We start from the raw sequence: 24,294 nt of genomic DNA on the forward strand, positions 1-24,294 counted from the left end.
CCCGCAAGGTCTGGTACAACACGGATGCTAAATGAATGCTCAGAGAGGAATGAAATTCTCATGGTCCAAATCAGAACAGTCCGCCTCCCTCAATATCCACCCCCCCTCCATGTTTGTTTTCATCTACTTGAAAAGCAAAGAGACAGACTGACAGACTGAAATCTTCCATCCACTGGTTCACTCCCCAAACGCCCCCAACAGCCAGGGCTGGGCCAAGTCGAAGCCAGGAGCCCAGAACTCCATCCGGGTCTCCTGTGTGACTGGCAGGGACCCAGGCACGTGAGCCCTCGTCTGCTGCTTCCTAGGCACCTGAGCAGTGAAGTGGCCAGGACTCGAACCGGTGCTCATATGGGATGCAGGCATGCCAAGCTTAACCCGCTGGCCCACAACGCCCGCCCCTCCGAACTTCTGGTAACATCTTGCCGCTGCCACTTCAAGCCCTGCCTCCCAACTGTGGAGGTCTTCCGTGAGGGGCGGGCTGAAGGGAGAAGCAAAACCCATAAAGAACATTCTGGTTATCAGACAGAGCAGGTTCTTACTCTTACTCTATTTAGTATGGAAACTGAGACCAGAGAGGTTAACAAGCCTGGCAGAGGGGCCGAGGGGCAGGCGTTAGGCACAGCAATTAGGAGGCTGCTTGTGAGGCCGGCACTGTGGCATCCCATATGGACACCAGTTCGAGTCCCGGCTGCTCCACTTCCAATCCAGCTCTCTGCTATGGCCTGGGAAAGCAGCAGAAGATAGTCCAAGACCTTGGGGCTCTGCACCTGCATGGGAGACCAGGAGGAAGCTCCTGACTCCTGGCTTCGGAGCAGCACAGCTCCAGTCATTACGGCCAATTGGGAAGGGAATGAACCAGCAGATGGAAGACCTCTCTCTCTCTCTCTGTAACTCTTTCAAATAAATAAATAAATAAATTTAAAAAAGAGAGAGAGAGAGGTTGCTTGTGACAGGAGGTTCAGGTACTGGCTGCTCAGCTTCCAGTCCAGCTCCCTGCTAATGCACCTGGGAAGGCAGCAGAGGATGGCCTAAAGTACTCGGTTCCTGCACCCACGGGCAGACCCAGATGGAATTCCTGGCTCCCAGCTCTCCTGGCCCAGCCGTGGCTGCTGTGGCCATTTAGGAGGTAAACCAACTGATGAATGACCTCTCTCTCTCTCTGCCCCCCCCATGCCTTACAAAAGAAATGAATAAAACGTTTTTAAAATGAAGCTGACCAGATGTCACACAGCCAATTGATAACAGCCCTGAGATCCCAGCCGCCATTTGCAAAAGCCTACTTAGTTCCAGGCACAGTGGCAGGCGCTGATTCACTTCTCAACTACAAATGGGGAGACTGAGTCAGGGGCCACCCAAAGGTCACAGAGCAAGTGAGCCTACTGGGCACTGTGTGCACTAAGGCCGGGCTCTGCCACAGAGCCACACTGCCCCCAGCCCACGGCCTCACTCACGCAGTCTCCCTTAGCTGAAAACACAGGGAGCCCGAGAGGCGCTGAACCCAGCAAGCAGGTGCCCAAGCTGCCCCGGGGCCCTGAGCCTGCCGTGCTCCTGTCTCCACTGCAGACACAGGAGAAGCTGCCCCACTTCCAGGGGGCTGGGCCTCCGCTCTGGTTCTTAGGGATCAACCGCAGAGAGACCAGCGCAGAAGCAGGCACCAGCCCCAGAGCACCCTGGGAAGGCTCATGCCCTGGGATCCCTTCATCATCTCTGGAGTGGCTTCTCCGAGTCCTTCCTACAGAAATCCCAGCCCCAGGGGCAGGGGCGGGCACAGGTGCACGCCTCCCATGTGAACGCACGCGCGTGCGTGCGCGCACACATACGCACACACAGGCCCCCTGGGACCCTGTTTGTCGCAGGAAAACGACAGGAGACATTGAGAGCAGCCCAGTGCCCATCAGCATGGCGCTACTTTTACACTTTTTTTCAATTTTAAAGAAAGAAAAAATACTAAAATAGGCACAAAGCCTTAGGTTTCGTGAGCTTGAGAGAGTCTCAAGGAACTGTGAGTGATGTAAGTGTCCAACCCCTGGGGCAGGTGGGGGCCGTTTACTCCATGGGGTGGCACGGGGGCATAGCAGGGGGAAGTGGCCAGGCTGCAGAGCGACCCGGCCTGAGGCTGGTGACGCAGCGTGACGGGCCAGGGCAGACCCTCCCACTGTCCCTGCCCTAAGATCTCACCCCACTTCTCTCAGGAACGGCAGCCAGGGAAAGGCATCAGAACCTGGCAGTGGTGGAATCGTAGGCACGGGTGCGTGGAGGAGAGAACTCAGAATCTAAGCAGCCCTGCCTCTCAGCGTCTTAAAGCTGCAAGGTTCCTTGGCAAGCAACCAACCCAGTGGTTTTCCAGCGAGGAATCAGCCAGACAGAAGCTGGTCGACCTCTGTGGCTTGCACTCAGCCAGCGACATGCATCTCACTCCCTCCTGGGGCAGGCTGGCCGGCTCCGGGGCCCTGAGTACTTTGGCGGGGTGTGAACAGGTGTCACTGAGTGGGCACCACTCTCCCCTGGTGGTGCCCAGGGCCAGGAATGTGGGGCACTGGATGGCACAGCTAAGGGAGCTGTTCTAACAAACTGGCACTTCACTTCCTGAAATGTGACCAAAAGAACAGGAAACGGGGACTCCAAGGGACATTTCACAGCCACGTCCACAGCGGTATTTTCCGCGGCGACCAAATACCCACTGCAGGCTGAACAGATAAACCAAATGCGGTCCCCACGAGCCGCCGAATATTACCAAGCCTGCAAAAGAGAGGGGGTTCCCGCACATGCGCAGCGCGGGCGAACCCCAAAGACATGAGGTAGAGTGCAATGCGCCGGACAGAGGACCAGCGCGGCACGACTCCGCTCACAGGAGACACCTCACTGGCCAAGTTCACAGAGAGAAACTCGCACGAGGGCTGCACGGGGCTGGGCACGTACTGCCTCAGGGAAGCTTCAGTCTGGGGAGATGGGAGAGCGCAGGAGACGGACGGGGTTGTGGCCGGGGCCCGGGGGGTGGGGGGGACACCTGCACAGCCATGCGAGTCCCCCTGATGCCAGGAACAGTTATGACGACGGCACATTTAGGCCCGTATCTTCCATCAGGAAGCTTCTCCTGGTCTCCCATGGGGTGCAGGGCCCAAGCGCTTGGGCCATCCTCCACTGCACTCCCGGGCCACAGCAGAGGGCTGGCCTGGAAGAGGAGCAACCGGGACAGAATCCGGCGCCCCGACCGGGACTAGAACCCAGTGTGCCAGCGCCGCAAGGCGGAGGATTAGCCTAGTGAGCCGCGGCGCCGGCCTAAGAGAGCAGAGTTTTCAAAGAGCAGGAAGTCAGCAAGGTGAGGACAGGGAGCCAAGTGAGAAGGAACGTGACTTCCTGGGCGGCTGGGCAAGGGAAGCCACCGGCGGCAATGGAAGTGACGGCCAAGGTCCCCGCAGCCCAGGCCAGGAAGTCTGGACTTTATCCCGGAGGCAGCCGGGAGTCATTGCATAACAGGAGGAATGGCACCGACGGGCAGCGAGAAAGATGGCTTTGGCTGCCGGAGGGGAGACGGCCCAGGGGTGGCGGTCAGCACCGCGGGGGCTGGGCGGAGTCGGGGCTCTTTGCCCATCTGGGTGAAAACTGGCGTTCTGGGAAGAAAGTGGGTTCCGCAGCCATCACCATGCACCCTGGGCGGCAGGACGGACTCCTGCGGACGACGCCATGCGTTTGGGACAGATAGGGTGGGAGCAGAATGTGTCACAAGGTCACTTTTAATATGCGTGTCTCCTAAAATAAACTATAAGCTCCTTGAAGACAAAAACGGGTTAAAAGTGTCAATTTTATATTATCTACGCTTCGTCACACAACCTAAAGGCGAAAACCAAAACACGCCTGCATGAACAGCTCCATCATTGGCTGAGCCACACATGCAAGAATCTGACCCCGAGGAGAGACCCCTTGGGGTCTGCCGATGGCCTGTGCGGTGCCAAGAACACAGGTTCTCATGCTGGCTCTGCCCATTGGCACCAAGACCTCAGTTACCTCTCTCCCCGCCCCCTGTGGGATTCAGCTTCCTCATCTGTAAAATGGGCCCTGGGACAGGACAGCACCGCGGCTCGGAGCCCTGGGTGTCGCCGACGTCACCACTTCCTCGCCTGCGGTCCTGAGCAATGCTCCACCTGGGGCGCTGATGGAGCGGCCACCACGCGCCCGCTCCACGCTCCGCGCGCTGCTGCGCTTCTCTCGGCCCTGGTTCACCCTCACAACAGGCTGGGGGCAGGGGCCCTTGTCCCCTCCACTTCACAGGCAAGGAGGGGGCAAAGTGACTGTGCAGGGCCACACAGAGCAGAGGAGGCCAAGCCAGGCCTGCCTGCAGACCCCCAGCCCCCGGCCCTCCTCTGGCCCCGTACAAATGCTAAGAGTCCCAGTGGGCAGATGCAAACATGTCACTGCTGGCAGCCTACAAATGTCTTCCCCAGCAGCCCATGCACCCAGAAACAGCCCTCCCCCAGGCGCCTGAGGGCCCCTCTCAGAGCTTCATGCCTGCGGGGCAAATCTTCACTCAGACTGGATGCTATTGGTGCCCAGTGGCGTTGGTCCACACTTCACACTGTGTGGCTACTGGGCAATCGCCTGCCCTCTCTGATCCAGTTTCTTCATCTGTGAAATGGCACATCTCCGAGAGAAGCAGTGGATGGAGCGAGGTCCACACTGCTTACTGCAGTGTGCGGCCTCCCGCACGGCTCTGTGCCCCAGGACTAGGCCTTTGGTAGGGACACGGTCTGGGGCAGCTGTTGTTGCTATGGGCATCGTGAATGGGGTGGCAACGTCACACGGCCGCAGGGAGATGAGAGCGACAGCACAGGGTAGGGGTTCGGCACAGCGCCCCACGTGGTGATGTCCACATTTAGGACCCCCAGGAGAGGGCACCACGTGGACAGTGGCTTGTCGATCTCAGACCCTCACTAAGTGACCTCTCAGCTCTATCCTGGGGCGACCCTGCCCCCTCAGGCAGCCAGGCTGTGGGGAGGGAGGGGAGGTGCGAGCAGATGCCTGAACCAGGAACCAGGGTCTAACTCTGACTGTGCAGTCCCCGTCCTTGGCTGTGCAGCCTTAGACAAGCTGGCTAACCTCTCTGGGCTACAGTGTCCTCCTCTGTAACCTGAGTGCTTGATCGAGGCGCCTGGGCTCAGGCTGGTAGGCTCCATGACTCAGCCCTGCACATGGCTTTGTGTTCTTTCCCAGGGGAGTTCTCCACCTTCCTTCCATGGATAACGGCAGCGCCCATGGTGCACACCCACGGCACCCCGCAGCTGCGCTAGGCACCACCGCATGGAGAGGGAACCTCTGTCACCGTTCCCATCTTACAGACGGGACACAAGGGCACAGGGCTTGGCAGGTCTGCTCTCAACACCCCTACTCCCAGGCCAGCCCAGCAGGGCCTGGGCCTCAACCAGGCGCAAGCTGGTGACAACCTGGTCTGCCGTGGGCAGCTGTCCCTTCCTCACCAGGAAGCAAACCCTTCCTGGGCGGAGACCAGCCCAGACCTCGAATTCACTGGACTGGGAGGATCCGGGCACTGGCCCAGTCCCTCCTTCTGCAAATGCGTACACACACACACTCACACACACAAACACACACACTAACACACATTAACACATATACTCACATACAAACACATATACTCACATACAAACACACATACATACACATACTTACATACAAACACAAACACACACTAACACACATATACTCACATACACACACATACTCACATACAAACACAAACACACACACACACTAACACACACATACACTGACATCCAAACATGCCAACACACACATACTCACATACACACACATATATACTCACATACACATACTCACATACACTAACACACACTCATACATACACATACACACACTGACATCCAAACATGCACAAACACACACACATACATATACACAAACACACATATACACACATACACAAACTTACAAATACATACACACACACTCACATACACACACTGACATCCAAATATGTAAACACACACACACTCATACTCACATACAAACATACATGCTAACACACATATACTCACATACAAAAACACATTCACATACACACAGATTCACACACACTAACACACTCACATACACACACATACATGCACTGACACCCAAACATGCAAACACACAAACATACTCACACACACTAACACACATATACTCACATACACACTCACACACACTGACACACACATACACACACTGACATCCAAGCATGCACAAACACACACATACTCACATACACATAACATACATATACTCACATACAAACACACATATACACACACTAACGTACACTCACATGCACTGACATCCAAACATGCAAACATACATGCACACACACACTAACACACATATACTCACATGCAAAACACACTCACACACATACTCACAAACACAAATACACACTCAAACGCGCACTCATAAACACGCACACACACATACACACACTGACATCCACACATGCACACACACACTCTCCCATACACACGAACACTGCACTGATGGGAGTTGGAGGCCCGCAGAGGACAAGAACAGGTCCTGGACCCACACCACATCCTCTCTGTCCATCTCATTCTCAGAGAACCGCTGGAAAGTCAGTCCCAGACCCCCAGCTCTGGCCCAAGCCCCCTCCTTAGCCCACAAGTCGGGGACAAAGGAAAGCAAGGCCCGAGCTCTCCTCCACAGCCCGGCGCCCCTCGCGGCTCCCCAGCCTCTTTGTGTGGGGCCGAGGGGGAGGGGCTGCCTGAATGAACCTCAGATTTAATGAGGGGAAGAAGGAGAGGAAAGGGGCGGCCGGGAGAAAGGAAGAGAGGGGCCTCCGGCAGGGGTCTGGCTGGCGCCCCTCCCCTGTGCTGGCTGCCGCCCCAAAACGGCGCTGGCCGCCCCTCCCCCAGACCCCAACCCAGGCCACCAGGCACTTCCCGCGCACACCCAAACCTCCCTGGATTCCCGGGTCTCCCAACTCTAAGTTTGGCCCAGGTCGGGTGGCTCCACCCTGTCACTCGAGGGCGGCAGGAGAGGGCCGGGCAGGGGGGCTTCCTCCCCACCCCAGCCCACCCAGCCAGCCCGGGGCCCGCAGGGGCTGGGTCCAGGGCTTGCGGGGCGAGTGTCCAGGAGTTAGCGATCCCGCCTGAGGGAGGCAGATACGAGGACGCGGATGGACAGATTCCGAACCCGTGCAGCCAGGCAGCGAAGCATGCGGAGGCGAGAGACGGACAAAGACTATCGCACGGACAAACGGAACTGAGCCAGAGGACAGGGACAGACAGACCGACAGCAAGAGGGACAGAGGGGCGAGCGGCGGCAGGGACCCGGGCCCGGCCGGCCACACAAAGAGCGTGGGGGTCGGGGAGAGGCGCACCCTGAGGACCACTCCCACCAAGTTGGGCTCGCGGGGAGGGGGCCCGCGGCGCTCCCCCTACCCCGTCGCGAGCCGGGGCTCGGCAGGGCACCCACTCCCCACCCCCGCGGCGGCAACCTGAGCGCGACACCGGCGGCCCCCAGCGGGGCGGCTGCGGGGAGCCCAGAGCCGGAGGGGCCCGAGGGCGAGAGAACCGGGCGCCGGGCGCCGGCCGGGAAACACAAGTTTGGAGGAAGCGGCTCGAAAAAGAGCGCAGGCAGCAGCAGGCGCGGGGCGCGGGGCGCTGGCCCGGGACTCACGCAGCTGAGCAGGGAGCAGGCTCCCAGGCAGGCCCCCATGGCGGCGGCCGGGGCGCGGGGCGCGGGGCGCGGGCCTCGGGCCTCGGGATCTAGTCGGGCTCTGGGTGCCGGGGCTTGGCCCCTCCCCGGCCCCGGCCCCGCCCCGCCCCGCCCCGGCCCCGGCCCCGCCCCACCTGCCGAAGCCGCTCGATACTTTCCGGCAGTGCGCTCGGGGCCTGCCTGGACTCACCTGGGGCAGGTGCGCTGGGCTAGACCGTATAGGCAGGAGCTTCCGGGATTCCCGCCGCTACTAGCCGCGCAACACGACCCAACTGTGGCCCCGGCTCGGCTTTGGACATAGTGGGACCTGGGTGTGAGTCCGGGTTTGGCCACCGTGCGACCTCAAGACTCTGCCACACCTGGAGGCAGAATGCAAGAGGTGGTCCCTGCTGACCCTCCGCCGGGGCGCGGAGCCTCTGCTCAGCACACGGGTGTTGAATGATGACGACTGGGTAAAGAACCCGCGGAAAGTCGCTTCCTCTCTCTGAGGCTCAGTTCCCAGCTGTAAAGGCAGAGGACCTCCGAGGGCCCTACGGGACTGGCAGGTGCTTGATGGACTCAAACCGCGTGTTGCCCCTGTCCCTTGTGAGACCCCAGCCTCACACTCAACCTGCCCTTCCTCCACCCACCTTCTCTTCAAACTCCACAGACTCCCAGCAGCCTCCTCAGGGCCACCCCCTGCTTGTAGGCTCTTGCACCCCTAGGGATGCCCATGGAGGAGGTCACATTCCTAGACCCCTGCCCCATCTCAGGGGTGGGTGGGAGAGACCCAGAGCAGAGCTGTGTACTTAACTCCTTTCTCTTCACCCCCCAGCGCTCGGCTCCCCAACTCCGGACGGGATAATGTTAGGGAAGGAAGTCTGCATGCCTCACAGTGGCCCTGGGGCCACAGGTCCGGCTGCACTGCATGGTTGGGCGGGTCACAGGGCGCCAGGCTCTGCCAGGAATTATGCCAGGACGGTTCCACACTCCCCCTCCTCCACATCTGTACCCATGTCAGGCCCAGCCCTGAGTCCTCTTGTTCCCTCACTCTCCTTCCAGAACCCCTGGGTCACTCCACCCACTGCCCCCACCCCGCTGGGAATCATTCCACTCCTGCTTTTCTTCTGTTTCCAAGGCCACCTGGGCCTCCCTGCGGAGCTCCGGTGTGTGCCAGACTCTCTCCCCCGGAGACCCGGGAAGTAGGTTAACTCCTCACTCCAGCCCAATTTGCAGATGAAGAAACTGAGGCACAAAAAAGTAACCTGCATGCTGGATAGTGAACACTGGCTATGGTGATGGTGACGGTTGTCACTCTGGCTCCAGGCCACACAGATCGAAAGGGGCAGAGCTGGAAAGCCACAGGTGTGGCCCCATCCCTGGACCCCAGCGTTTGTTCCTGGTATCTTACTGTCTCTCTTGGCAAGTAGAGGTCACAATATCAATATCAATATCTGGTTTGTGTCCTCTTCTGTACCCCGCTAGTCTAGTCCCTTAGGGGACTCTCAGCTGCCCTGGGACTGCCTGATTCATCTCTGGCTGCCCCTCCCTGCCCTGGACACAGGTCAGAGCCTGGCACACAGTAGGGCAGTAAGTGCTTGCAGAAGGAATACTGAACTTTTTACCACAGCTTAGTTTCCTTATTCTGCTGTGACCAACAGTCTGATCCCCAAACAGCCCCTGCATGGTCACCTCCCACCCTGCAGTCACAGATGCCGGAAGCCACTGACCACTCTGGGGCCAGCCCCCCTCTAATCCTCCCATCCCAAGGTTAGCTCCCTTTGATGCATCTGCCCCAAAGACCCATTTTTCCTGTCCTCTGGTTCTGAGACCCAAAGGAGAGCTGTGTTCTGGTCACAGCCTCCTCCGCCCTGTGCCATCCTGAGTTGGGGGTAGAGGAGGCTGTGCTTCACCCCTCGTACCCGATCCTCCCCCCCCCCGAAATAGGGTTGTGATTGGAAGCATCCGAGAAAGAGGAATCGTGAGGGATCAGTGTGACCGTGTATGGTGAGCCAGCCCCCTGCTTGTCAATCGGAAACTTAGGGAGCAAGGCAACATGTTGCCAGGGTCCTGGGCTCACCCCTGCCCAGCCCGAGGCCAGCGGGGCTCCCACCCCACTCACACCTGACGTGGAGGGGACAGCTCGCGCCACGGAGAACTCACCACGCCGCTTTGTCCTGCTGACTCATCTTCTTTCAGCCTCACGCTTCTCATCTGCGGAATGGAGAGGGTCATTTTTGCTCCTGCTATCTAAGGGGACCACCCAGGAGACGAAATGAGGCAGTGGACAAGGAAGTGTCGTTTCTTGATGCCTTGGCCAGCCTGTCAACCTTTCTCCCAGTCTTGAACCTCCTGCATGGGGCCAGAATACTGTCTCAGACACTCCCAGCAGGAAGGTGACAGACAGCCGCTGTGTCACCCTAGCAAGTCACCCAGCCTCTCTGAGCCTCCCTGGCGGGTTGGGATTGAGAATCCCATGCTCTTCCACCCAGTGCCGGGTAAGCGGTGTCCATCAAGGGGAACATGCCAGGGTCAGCTGCCCGTCACTCAGCACAGGTGCTCACCCAACTTCCCGGACCCCAAGGGTCACACACACCAGAGTGTCTCTAACCTGACGGCATCAGGCCTCAGTGTTCAACTATGCAATAGAAGATCCCCTTGCCTGGAGCCCCGCGGCCCCAACACCTCCCACCCCACTCTCGCCCAGGCCCTCTCACCATCCTCCCATCCATGAGGACTCAGATGCACTCTGGATTCCAGCCTCCTGTCCCCTGGGCCTTGTTCTCTGCACTGGCCTCCACTTCCTGCTACTGATTCATTTACAGAGCGGGGCTGAGGCCAGACCTCATGAATATGCATGTAGGATAATGAGAGCTTGGGATTGGGGGAGCTTCTGGGGAGAGACTTCTTTACGGGCATCAGCCACCAGGCTCTCCCGATGCATAACACTCCAAGAGGGTGCATGGAAATTTTGGACAAAGGCTGAAGTCACAGCAATAAGATCCACAGCAACCATGGCTTAAGTGCTTACCTCATTCCAATCACCCTGCCAAGAGCTTCTCCTGGAAGATGGGTTTAAGCCAGGAGCTATCTCCCCATTTAGCAGGTAAGGAAATTGATACTCCGCAAAGCTAACGAACTCACACATCAGTCACGCCCCGTGCTGCCCAGTTGCCCAGGGTCAGCCAGGAGCCCTGCGCCCCCGGTCACATCTGGACCTCACAGGCCAGCAGATGAGCCCACAGTGGCCTTCAGTGTCCAAAGGTTGGGAAAGGACCCTGGAAGTGACTCCATCTGCGTGACACAGAGACAGGCAGACAGGTGTTCCCACACAGTGAGTGTTCACGCACCCACAGGCCCCCAGTGCTGCATGTCTGAGCATGGGCACACGCACAGGGGCTTGTGTGTGCCTGGCTGGAGGCGTGTGTGTCTGCCCAGTGTGCCCACCTCTGTGCTACTTTTGTGCCCTTTCTCAACCAACACTTGGAGAGGGTGCGGGGTGAGCGGTGCTGACATGGTCTCTGCCCACGTGGAGTGGCCAGAAGGAGACAGATGGGGGTGAGGGAGGAGACAGGGGTGAAGGTGGGAGCTGAGGGAGCCCTTGGCCTTTGCCAGAGAGGTGATGGGGAGACAGCCAGGCCCCAGCCAAGACCCCACGAAGGGTCACGGGGCTGAGGATTCCCATACACACATAAGGAGTCTGCTGTGGACACGCACTTGGGCAGTGGGGCTGAGCGCGGGTGTGGGCGCACAGGTGGCTGTGTGGTGTTTGCTACATACACACATGCAGACTTGTACTGATTCACATGTGGGACCTGCACGTGTGGGTTTTATGTGCAGATGCGTGGGTGTGTGCATGTGTGTGTAGCAGGCCCTGTTACTGTAAGGGAAAAAGAAAAGAGAGTGTCATTTGGCACAGGCCTTCTATTCATAAGCCTCAAAAATGTAGCCAAAAAAAAATGAGATGCGTGGGGACCGGCATTGTGGGTTAAGCCACCACTGCCTGCGACACCAGCACCCCTTAGGAGAGCCAGTTCCAGTCCCAGCTGCTGTTCTTCTGATCTGGCTCCATGCTAATGTGCCTGGGAAAGTAGCAGAAGGTGGCCCAAGTGCTTGGGCCCCTACCACCCATATTGGAGACCCAGGTGGAGTTCCAGGCTCTTTGCTTTGGACTGGCTCAGCCCCAGCCATTGCAGTCATTTGGGGAGTGAACCCACAGATGGAATAACTCTGTCTCTTCCTCCCTCTCTCTGTAACTCTGCCTTTCAAATAAATAAATCTTTTTTAAAAAGTGAGGCGGATGGAAGGACAGAGCGAGGGATGGAAAGATTGATGGATGGAGAAGGAAGGGATGGGTAGGGTCAGGGTGGATGGATGGGGGATAAGGTTGGAGAGAGGGACGGGTAGGTGATAGAGCCAATGGTACAAAATGTTCATTGCAGACCACAGCGGGTGAGCAGGTGGGTTTCGCTGCACAATTCTTTCAACCTTTCTGGATGCTTCCAGCTTTTTGCCATGACGTGCACAGGGTGGACTGCGCGTCTAGTCCTGGAGAGTACTGTGAATGAGTTGGAATGAACAGCAGGTTCCCACACCATGTTAACCCTTGTGTCCCCTTGCTGGACCACACGGCACTGGGAACTCACGTATTGTTTCTCTAAGTTCCCTAAATATCTTGTGAGTCTCTCAGTTACATTGCATTGGATGTGTGTGCGTGTGTGCGTGTGAGTGTGTGCGTGTGTGCGTGTGAGTGTGTGCGTGTGAGTGTGTGTGTGTGTGAGAGAGAGAGAGAGAGAGAGAGAATGTATCTTTGTTAAACCAAAACACGTAGAACACACTACAGTTGTGAACATCCTGTTTAAGCCTTCATTTTAAATTTACCAGAAGTGGGGCCGGCATTGTGGCGTAGTGGGTAAAGCTGCCACCAGCAGTGCCGGCATCCCATATGGCGCCAGTTCGAGTCCCGGCTGCCCCACTTCCGATCCAGCTCTCTGCTGTGGCCTGGGAAAGCAGTAGAAGATGGTCCAAGGCCGTTGTGGCCAACTGGGGAGTGAAACAGTGGATGGAAGACCCCCCTCTCTGTTTCTCTCTCTCTCTCTCAGGCTCTCCTTCTCTCTCTCTCTCTTCAAATAAATGAATTAATCTTTAAAAATAGAATAAATTTACCAGGAGGTCACACAGCAAGAGTCTGGGGGTGTCTTGGTGTGCCAGGTCCGCTCTTGCACACGCCAGTATCAGGAACATGAGTGGACATGGATGGCTCAGGCTGATGCCCGTGCGCATGCTCAGCCTCCTGCAAGTCCCCATTCCTGGGGTGAGGGAGAGAAAGGGAAGCCAGCAGCCCCAGGGCAGCCTTGGGGCCCAGGAACTCTGTCATTTGAGGCTTGGACACGCTCAGGCCAAGCGGCGTCCCCCGGCTAGCAGCGAGAGTGTGGGCGGCTCAACTCGAGAGTTTCCTGGAGGAGGGTGGGGCAAGGGCAGGTGTCCGGAGCCACCCTGGAGCCCAGCGGTTCCTCCCTTCCTCCCCATACACTCCTTACTTCCTGCCCAGGCCACTTATCCTCTTTGGCCTGGTGCCTGCAGGGCCAGGCTGTCAACAGCCCCCCGCGGTACAGATGAGGAAGTGGAGGCCTGGAGAGACTGTAGCTGCCAAGACCAACCAGCAGGGAAGGCGCAGAGTTCCCTGCTGCCTGTGCGGGTCACCTGCAGGACCCAGCAGGAGACGGGGTGGCAGGAACAGCAGGCAGCTGAGACTAATTGCAGCTCTGCCAGGGGCCCTGTCAGAGTGACCCTGGTTCCTCTCTACCCCTGTCGGAGCCTCGACTTCTCCATCTATAAAATAAATGGGTATGGGGGCCGGCGCTGTGGCTCAGTGGGTTAACGCCCTGGCCTGAAGCACCAGCATCGCATATGGGTGCCGGTTCTAGTCCCGGCTGCTCCTTTTCCAATCCAGCTTTCTGCTGTGGCCTGGGAAAGCAGTAGAAGATGGCCCAAGTCCTTGGGCCCCTGCACCCACGTGGGAGACCCAGAAGAAGCTCCTGGCTTCGGATCGGCGCACCTTCGGTAGTTGCGGCCAACTGGGAAGTGAACCAGTGGATGGAAGACCTCTCTCTCTCTGCCTCTCCTCTCTATGTAACTCTGACTTTCAAATAAATAAATAAATCTTTAAAAAAAATTTAAAAATTAAAAAAAAAATGGGTTGAACTACAGCAGTGGCCTTTGCCCAGTGTTTGGAAGCTGAACCAGTAAGCAGCTACGAGGAGAGTTGCCCTGGTCCGTGGAGGGAAGGCAGGGGTACTCCCCCTCTCAGCCACCCCACCCACTCTCCAGGAAGCTCGCTGGAGGGGCTGGCGTTGTGGCACCGAGGGTTGAGCCCCTTGCAAGGCATCCCGTATCAGACCACCGGTTCGATCCAGCTCACCTGGGAAAGCAGTGGAAGGTGGCCCGAGTGCTTGGGCCCCTGCCTCCATGTGGGAGACCCATGGAATTCCAGGCTCCTGGCTTCAGCCTGGCCCAGCCCTGGCTGTTGTGGCCATATGGGGAACGAACCACTGGAAGAAGGATCTCTTTCTCTCTGTCTCTCCCCCTCTCTCTATTACTCTGCCTTTCAAATGAATGAATAAATCTTTGAAGAAGAAAAAGAGGAAGAAGCTGAAAGAGAACATCACAGCTCGCTGGAGAAAATCCCACCCAATTGCAGAGCCAGTGGGTGAGGTCAGGCCTCAGCATAAAACTGTCGGAGGACCCAGGCCAGGCTGTCCGCGCCTGCACTTACTCATCTATAACATAGGGGCAAGACGGCCAACCTCTTAGTGCTGAGACTTTAGGTAGCACTGTCGTTCCTAGCTACCCCGATGAGACCCGTGCCTGGACTTCTGGCTTCCTCACCAGTTGTTCTTGTTACGGACCCTGAAGCCAATGCATTTTGGCAACTGTTGCCCCAAATCCCTCCGCACTGCTTATCTCTGCAGCTGCTCCCGAACAGCTGGGCACGCAGGGGCTGCTGCGAGGCGGGGCCTGTGCTCCGGGCCTGGGCTGGGGAAGCGCACGGCTCCCTGTAATCAGGCCTGTCCTCAGAGCAGGGCCCGTTTCATGGAGACTTGCAAGGCTGGGGCAGGCCATCATTAGCATCCTGCCCCAGCTCAGCCCCAGGCCCTGACTCCGCTGTGGAAGGCACAGAGCGGAGGCAGCAGGTGTTTAGCCAAAGCCTTTCATTCCCAGAAGCCCTCCCCCAGGCTTTCCCCAGGGTCACTGGGTTGGGGTGCCTGGAATCACAAGCAGGAAGGAGAAATCCACCTGAGGCCAGGCCCCCACTCTTCCCCCACCCCAGCCGGCCCTGAAAGATGACAGAGACCTGGCACTGAGGCCTCAGAGCTGATCTCAGGTGCGCCTTGTGCACACAATAAGATATTATTCAGGGGGCCAGCGCTGTGGCATAACAGGTAGAGCTTCCGCCTGCGCCGGTTCGAGTCCCCTCTGCTCAACTTCTGTGATCCAGCTCCTTGCTAATGTGCCTGGTGAAGCAGTGCATGATAGCCCAAGTGCTTGGGCCCCTGCACCCACGTGGGAGACCCGGAAGAAGCTCCTAGCACCTGACTTCAGCCTGGCCCAATCCTGGCCATTGCAGCCATCTGGAGAGTGAATCAGAAAATGGAAGATTTCTCTCTCTCTCTCTCTCTCTCTCTCTCTCCTCCCATCTTCCTCTCTGTAACTCTTTCAAATAAATGAATAAATAAATCTTTTTTTTAAAAAAAAGATATTATTCAGTCTTAAAAAGGAAGGGAAATTGGCCACATGTGACAACATGGGTAGATCTCGAAGATGTTGGGCTAAGAAAGTAAACCAGGCACAAAAGGATAAATACTGTATGACTGCACACACGTGAGCTCCCTGGATCACATTCACAGAAAGAATGATGGCTGTCAGGGAAGGATGAGAGATGGGATGGGGGAGTTATTAAAAAATACAAGATGCTGTGCCTCGGGCTAAGCTGTCATCTGCAATGCCAGTGTCCCATACTGGAGCACAGGTTCAAGTCCTGGCTGCTCTGTTCCTATCCAGCCCCCGGCTAATGTACCTGGGAAGGCAGAGGAGGATGGACCAAGTGCTCGAGCCCCTGCAATCCATGTAGGATACACAAATGGAGTTCTTGGCTCCTAGATTTGGTCTGGTCCAGCCCTGTTTGTTGTGGTCATTTGAGTAGTGAACCAGTGGATGAAAGATCTCTCTCTCTCTCTCTCTCTCTCTTTCTCTCTCCCTCCCTCTCCATGTCTTTAAAACAAATACATGACTAAATCTTTAAAAACTAAAAAAACGGGGCCGGTGCTATGGCGCAGCAGGTTAACACCCTAGCCTGAAGCTCTGGCATTCCATATGGGTGCTGGTTCGAGACCTGGCTGCTCTGCTTCTGATCCAGTTCTCTGCTGTGGCCTGGGGAAGCAGTGGAGGATGGCTCGAGTCCTTGGACCCCTGCACCTGTGTGGGGGACCCAGAGGAAGCTCCTGGTTCCTGGTTTTGGATTGGCTCAGCTCCGGCCATTGTGGCCAGTTGGCAAGTGAACCATCAGATGGAAGACCTCTCTCTTTCTCTGCCTCTCCTTCTCTCTCTGTGTAACTGTGACTTTCAAGTAAAATAAATAAATCTTTAAAAAAAAAAACTTAAAAAACACCAGGAGGCCAACCTGGTGGCATAGTGGGTTAAACTGCCACCTGCAACACCACCATCCCATAATGGTGGTGGTTAAAGTCCTGGCTGCTCTACTTCCACCACAGCTGTGCCAATGCATCTAGAAAAGCAGCAGAAGATGGCCCGTGTCCTTGGGCCCCAAGTGGGAGACCTGGAAGAGGCTCCTGGATCTTGGCTCTGGCCTGGCCCAGCCCTTGCTCTTATAGCCATTTGAGGAGTGAACCAGTGGACAGAAGATCTCTTTCTTTCTGTCTCTCCTTCTCTCTCTGTAATTCTGCCTTTCAAATAAATAAATAAATCTTTAAAAATAAAATAACATAAAACACAAGATAAGGGACAAGTGTTGGAGAGGACGTGGAAAAAAGGAACACTGTCCCCTGTTTGTCACAACAGAAATTAGCCCAGCATACAGAAGACAGCATAGCAGTTCCTGAAATCATTAGAGTGCCAGCATCCCACCTCCCTCTCCATGGGTTCTGCATTTGGTGGATTTAATGAGCTACAGATGGAAAGGATTTTTTAAAGAATACAACAATAATAATGAACGCAAATCTAAGAAACAACACAGCCCGACACTATTTATATAGCATTTACATGGTATTCGCTATTTCACATCATCTGGAGAGGATTTAAAATCTACAGGAGGCCGAGTATGGAGTAGATGCAACCCCTGCACCCCTCTCCGTGTGGGACTAAGCAGCTGCTGACTTTGGTATCCATGGGGGGAACCAGGGCCCCATGGCTACCCAGGGACACCTGCTAGAGAGGCGCTCAGCAGAGTCAAAAGTCCCAAGTGTAGTCAAGGAAGGGGCGGACACCCTGAGAAATTGCTGCTGGGAATGTAAATTAGAAAGAGAAACTCTTCGATCGGCAGTCCCAGCTCTGGGTATCCATCCAACGGAATGAAGTCAGCATGTCAGAGAGATACCTGCCCTCCCACGCCCACTGGAGCACTGTTCACGACAGCCAAGATACGGAATCAACCTGTGTCCATCAGTGGATGGAGGGACCTAGGGAAACCACGAGGTACCTACACAGCTGAATACTGCTGGCCTTTGAACAGAGGGAGGTCAATTGCAACCACATGGATGAAACTGGCGGACGCTGCATTAAGGGAAATAAGCCAGACACTGGAAAAGGAATACTGCTTGACCTCACTTGTGAGTGTTGAAGCCAGGGAAGCAGAGTAGGATGGTGGTTACCCGGAGCTGAGGGGGGCACAAGGGGAGATGTTAGCCAAAGGGTACAGAACCTCAGATGGGCGGACCAACTTCCAATCTGCCGTGCAGCGTGGTGGCTGTGGCTAAAACAATGCACTGGATACTTGGAAAGTCACCAAGAGAGATTTCAAGTGTTCTCACCCTCAACACTTGGTAGGAGTGTGAGGCCATGCTCATAGTTAATAGCTTGATAGCCACTGCACTGTGCATTCATATTTCAAAATGTCACATTGTGGGGCCGGTGCTGTGGCATAGCGGGTAAAGCCGCTGCTTATAATGCCAGCATCCTATCCACTTCCGATCCAACTCTCTGCTTATGGTCTGGCAAAGCAGTAAAAGATGGTCCAAGGGCTTGGGCCCTACCACCTGTATGGGAGACCTGGAAGAAGTTTCTGGCTCCTGACTTCAGATCTGCACAGCTCTGGCCATTGTGGCCATCTGGGGAGTGAACCAGCAGATAGAAGACTTCTCTCTCTCTTTCTCTCTCTCACTCTCTCTCTGTCTCTGCTTTTCAAATACATAAATAAGTCTTTTTGGGGCCAGTGCTGTGGTGCAGCAGGTTAAAGCCCTGGCCTGAAGCGCCGGCATTCCATATGGGCACTGGTTGTAGTCCTGGCTGCTCCTCTTCTGATCCAGCTTTCTGCTGTGGCCTGGGAAAGCAGTAGAAGATGGCCCAAGCCCTTGGGCCTCTGCACCCACGTGGGAGACCAGGAAGAAGCTCCTGCTCCTTGCTTCGGACCAGCCCAGCTCTGGCCATTGAGTCCATCTGGGGAGTGAATCAGCAGATGGAAGACCTCTCTTTCTGTCTCTACCTCTCTCTGTAACTGTCTTTCAAATAAATAAAATAAATCTTTGAAAATAAATAAATAAATCATTTTTAAAAACACCACGTTGGATGTCACAAATGTACACATTTTTATTGGTCAAATTAAAACATGTCTAATTTTCCTAATTTGAATAACAAAGAGAAAATGCAGACATATACCTAGGGCCTTCCCTCATTTAACAGATGGGGAAACTGAGGCAGGCCAAGACAGGGGAAGGGATGAACCCAAGTGCACATGAGTCTGCGTTGAGAAGTTTCCTGGGCTTCTGGCTCCTTCCCAGACAAGGCCCACCCCACACGTAGACTGCCCAGCTATGGCAATGGGTTGCCAAGGGGACTCCAAGCTTCCAGGTGGTTCTTCGGCAAAAATGAAACTTCCCTATGCTTTTTTTATTTTAAAAAAATTTATTTATTTATTTGAAAGGCAGAGCATCAGAGAGCGAGAGAAGGAATGAGAGAGAGAGAGAGAGAGAGAGAGAGAGGTCTTCAATTCACTTGTTCACTCCCCAAATGACAGCAACAGCCAGGGCAGGGCCAGGCTGAAGCTGGGATCCTGAACTCCATCCAGGCTGAAGCGGGTGGCAGTGACACAAGTACTTAGGCCATCTTCTGCTGCTTTCCTAGGCTCATTAGCAGGGAGCTGGATCAGAAGGAGAGCAGCCAGGATTCGAGCCAGCGCTCATACAGGGTGCTGACATCGCAGGTGTTGGCTTAACCCACTGTGCCACCGTGCTGGCCCCCTCGCCCATCTTTTTAAAAAATAACTTTACTCTGCTTTAGAGCAGGGACCTCAGCTATCTGGTTCTCCATGGATCCCAGCTCCAGATCCACATCTCGTGGGCCTTACACATGTCAGTCAGTGAATTGCAGAAGATTTGGAAAATATAGAAACACTTCTAAACATTCAAAAGAATTCTGGGTTGCCCCCTTCAACATGTTTTAATGTACCTTATTAAGTCTATTCCAATGGTTAAACACTTTCAAAAAACAGTCAGGACTTGCACTACAGAAGTAGTTTGAGTCTTGCCCTTACCACCTGCCACCCCAGCACCAGCAGTTTTCCTTGCTCTTCAATGTTTTATTGGGGCCAGCATTGTGGTGCAGTGGGTAAAGTTGTCTCCTTGGAAGCCAGCATCCGATATGGGCACTGGTTCGAATCCTGACTGCTCCACTTCCGATCCAGATCCCTGCTAATGGTCTAGGAAAGCAGCAGAAGATGGCCAACCTGCCACCCATATATGAGACCCAGTTGAAGTTCCTGGCTCCTGACTTCAGCCTGGCCGAGCCCTGGCCATTGTGGCCATCTGAGGAGTGAACCAGCAGATGAACTCTCTCTCTCTCCCTCTTTAAGTCTGTCTTCCAAATAAATAAAATAAATCTTAACAACAACAACCAAAAAAAAAAAAAAAAACCCAACACCCAGACAATAGCCTTAATCCTCACAGAATTTGAATGAATGAATGAGTAAATGAATAAACCTCACTACTTCCTACCATTGGACGTTTGGGTCACTGCTCCTTAACCCTTCCCTCCACTATGCCCCTGGTGAATGGCAAGCAGAAAAGCCTTTCAAGCCTCATATTTTACCATTAAGAGAAATATAAAGTTTGCATCTATGCAGGGTGATCCACTCATCCTTTTTCCAGGAACTTCTCTCTCTCTCTCTCCTTTTTTTTTTTTTTAAATTTATTTGACAGGTAGAGTTATAGACAGTGAGAGAGAGAGAGAGACAGAGAGAAATGTCTTCCTTCCATTGGTTCACTCCCCAAATGGCCACCACGGCTGGTGCTGTGCTGATCCAAAGCCAGGAGCCAGGTGGTTCTTCCTGGTCTCCCATGTGGGTGCAGGGCCCAAGCCCTTGGGCCATCCTCCACTGCCTTCCCAGGCCACAGCAGAGAGCTGGACTAGAAGAGGAGCAACCAGGACTAGAGCCCGGTACCCATATGAGATGCTGGCACCACAGGTGGAGAATTAACCAAGTGAGCCACGGTGCCAGCTCTCTCTCTTTCTCTCTCTCTTTTTTTTAAAGATTTATTGATTTATTTATTTGAAAGTCAGAGTTACACACAGAGAGAACGAGAGGCAGAGAGAAATAGAGGTCTTCCATCTGCTGACTCTCTCCCCAGATGGCCACAATGGCCGAAGCTGCACCGATCCAAAGCCAGGAGCCAGGAGCTTCTTCCTGGTCTTCCATTCAGGTGCAGGACTTGGGCTATCTTCTACTGCTTTCTCAGGCCATTGGCAGAGAGCTGGATTGGAAGTGAAGCAGCTGGGACTTGAACCAGCGCCCATATGGGATGCTGGCATTGCAGGAGGCGGCTTTACCCCCTATGCCACAGCACCGGTCCCTGGTTTGTTTTTTAATTATTTATTTTGTTTATTTGAAAGGCAGAGTTATGGTGAGGGAAAGACAGGGAGAGAGAAATCTTCTGTCTGGTAGGTCATTCCCCAAATGGTTGCTGTGGCCAGGGCTGGACCAGCCCAAAGCCAGCCGCCAGAAGCTTCATCCAGGTCTCCCACATGGGTGCAGGAGCCCAAGCACTTGGGCCATCTTCTGCTGCTTTCCCAGGCACATTAGCAGGGAGTTGGGTCAGAAGTGGAGAAGCTGGGACTTGAACCAGCGCCTATATGAGATGCCAGTGTTGCAGACGGCAGCTTCACCTGCTACACCATGGTGCCAGCTCTACTTCTCTGGTTTTAATGCTGAAAAATCTCACGGCCCAGGAAAACTTAGAAAGAAGTGAATCTACTGATTCACTCCCCAACTGCCCACAACAGACCACAGCTGGCATGAAGCCAGGAGCCAGGAACTCCAAGCAGGTCTACCCGTGGGTGGCAGGAACCCAACTACTTGAGCATTATCCGCTTCCTCCGGGTGCATTACAAGGAGCTGGATCAGAAGAGGAGCAGCCGGGACTTGAAGCTGCGCTCTGATATGGGATCACACGAGGCAGCTCAACCCCCTGCGCCACAACGTCGGCCCCAGGCTGCACATTTCTGACGCTTTCGAAGCACACGGGTACCGGAAAGCTGTATCAGGTGATGAGCTCACCATGGCAGGAAACTTTCCTGTTCAACACTCCTGCCTACATTGCTCTTTTCTTTTTTCCAGTGTCTTATTTTAATATTTCTAACTGCAAGTGAATTCACACTTTTTATCTGTATTTTTATTTATTGTATTATTCATATATAGTTTTACTTACATTTTTAAAAACTCACACAGAGAAGAGGCAACTTTTTTTTTAATATTTATTTATCTATTTGTTTGAAAGGCAGAGCAACAGAGAGGGAGAGACAGAAAGGGAGAGAGAGATCTTCCATCGCTAGTTCACTCCCCAGATGTCTGCAATGACCGGGGTTGGGCCAGTCTGAAGCCAAGAGACAGGAGCTCCATCCGGGTCCCCCATGTGAGTGGCAAGAGCCCAGGCACTCAGGCCGTCTTCCACTGCTTTCCCATGCTCATTAGCAGGGAGCTGGATCAGAAGTGGAGCAGCTGGGACTCAAGTCAGCACTCTGATGTGGGATACTGGCATCATAGGCGGCAGCTTCACCCGTTACATGTAATACCAGACCCAATTTGCATTTTTCCATGTTTATTATTTGCTTTTTATTGTTGTTGTCTTGAATCTTTAATAAAAGTTAAAAATGAGGGGCCAGCACTGTGGCGTAGTAGATTAAGCCTCCGCCTGTGATGGCAGCATCCCACATGGGTGCTAGTTCAAGTCCCAGCTGCTCCACTTCTGATCCAGCTCCCTGCTAATGGCCTGGGAAAGCAGTGGAAGATGGCCCAAGTGCTTGGGCCCTGGCACCTGTGTGAGACGTGGGTGAAGCTCCTGGCTCCTGGCTTTGGACTGGCCCAGCTCCAGCCATTGCAACTATTTGGGGGAGTGAGCCAGTGGATAGAAGATCTCTCTCTCTCTCTCTCTCTCTCTCTCTCCCTCTCAAATAAATAAATGAATCTATAAAAATAAATACAAAAATAGCCGGCGCCGCGGCTCACTAGGCTAATCCTCCGCCTTGCGGCGCCGGCACACCGGGTTCTAGTCCCGGTCAGGGCACCAGATTCTGTCCCGGTTGCCCCTCTTCCAGGCCAGCTCTCTGCTGTGGCCAGGGAGTGCAGTGGAGGATGGCCCAGGTGCTTGGGCCCTGCACCCCATGGGAGACCAGGAGAAGCACCTGGCTCCTGCCATCGGATCAGCGCGGTACGCAGGCCGCAGCATGCCAGCCGCAGCGGCCATTGGAGGGTGAACCAACGGCAAAGGAAGACCTTTCTCTCTGTCTCTCTCACTGTCCACTCTGCCTGTCAAAAATAAATAAATAAATACAAAAATACACAATGTTGGGTAGGCATTTGGCTTAGAAATTAAGAAAACAGTTAAGACACGTGCATCCTATAGGGGATGGGGTGCCTGGGTCTGTTAGCTGATTGTGGCTTCTGACCCCAGCTTCCTGCTAATGTGGACCATGAGAGGAGGCAATGATGGCTCAGTGATGGCTCAGTTATTGGATTCCTGCCACCAGCATGGGAGAGCTGGGTAGAGGTCCGTGCACCTGATCCAGGCGTCAGTCTCCTTGTGTCTGTCTTCCTCTGATTACCTCAGTCTCTCAAATGAACAAGTAAGTAGAAAAAAGTTTATTTCAAAACAGACCGTGTTGAAAACTTAATGTAAAAGTGAATCTCACCAGATGTTCCAATCTGGCATAATGCAAATTTTATTCATGCTATTTTACATGTTTACAATCTCAAATCCTTTTGATTTTATATTTTCTAAAAAAACTCTTGGCAACAAATTCTTCAGATTCACCTTTTTAGTGCTATATATATATTTTTAGGACAAACATACAGCACAGGGCAGGCTGCTGCTTAGGGCATAGGTGCCTGACTGGGGAGGGAATGCAGGCAGCGGATGAGGAAGGTACTTGAATTCGGTAGACAGGGACAGTCCAGGCTGTTCCTGACAGTGGGACATGCAGGACTCTGGCCACGCCACAGTCCACGTGGGAAGACCAGTCATGGGAGTGCCACACAAGCTTGGCCACAGGCCATGGAACCAATAGAGCTCGAGGTCCCTGCACCTTTTTCATTAAACTACACAGGATAAGGCTGTACATGAGTTGTACAAAAGTTGTATTTACAAAAATCTGTACACACATTTGAAAAATTGCCATCTATGTATCACAAGTTGCTAGACTGAAATATTAAAAATTGGATAAAATTATATATTTCTCCTCTCAGTTATTTTCGAAGAATTAATATTTTTAAAGCACGTCCATGCTACTTTCCATTAGCAAGAGCCATGATGAGACTGAGCAACCCAGCCTTCTTTGAGCCCCGAGAGGCCGTGGGCCCTGGGCCTGGCCAGGGGACAGTGCCCCGGGTTGGGGCAGGGAGCCGGCCCACAGTGCTGAAACCCAACAGAAGGAAGATGGCTTTGGCTTCAGTTTTGGCACAGAAAACAAGAGGCAAACAGGATGGAAACGTGCAGCCCCACCAGCCAAGCTGTGGCAAGGCAGAGGCATAGGCAACACCGAACGCTGGCTCTAAGAGGAGTGGGAACTGTGCCTGGGCACCAGGCACAGACCTACACGGGAGAAAGCGGTATACCCACCAGCTGGCTGTGTTACTGGGCCTGGGCACTGGGCACAGACCTACACAGGAGAAAGCAGTGTACCCACCAGCTGGCTGTGTTACTGGGCCTGGGCACCGGGCAAAGACCTACATGGGAGAAAGCGGTGTTCCCACCAGCCGGCTGTGTGTACTGGGCCTGGGCATTGGGCACACCCCTACACGGGAGAAAGTGGTGTTCCCACCAGCCAACTGTGTGTACAGGGCCTGGGCACTGGGCA

At 54.5% G+C, this 24,294-nt stretch overlaps 1 protein-coding gene across 3 annotated transcripts in view; it reads right to left on the reverse strand.

The window, feature by feature from the left end:
• Positions 1-24,294, reverse strand: part of SERINC2 (serine incorporator 2) — a 56,397-nt gene that overhangs the window by 10,779 nt on the left and 21,324 nt on the right. For 2 of the 3 annotated variants that reach the window (XM_089301118.1, XM_089301117.1), the window contains exon 3: positions 9,880-9,930. In XM_089301118.1, coding sequence (XP_089157244.1) covers positions 9,880-9,930 — 51 coding nt within the window. Of the gene's footprint in view, positions 1-7,698; positions 7,853-9,879; positions 9,931-24,294 lie in introns of those variants that run through there. The other variant, XM_070078867.2, reaches the window with a different exon arrangement.

The sequence above is a fragment of the Oryctolagus cuniculus genome, chromosome 7 (assembly GCF_051225735.1).
Source record: "Oryctolagus cuniculus isolate XC-2025 breed Fujian yellow rabbit chromosome 7, ASM5122573v1, whole genome shotgun sequence".
Classification (NCBI taxonomy): domain Eukaryota; kingdom Metazoa; phylum Chordata; class Mammalia; order Lagomorpha; family Leporidae; genus Oryctolagus; species Oryctolagus cuniculus.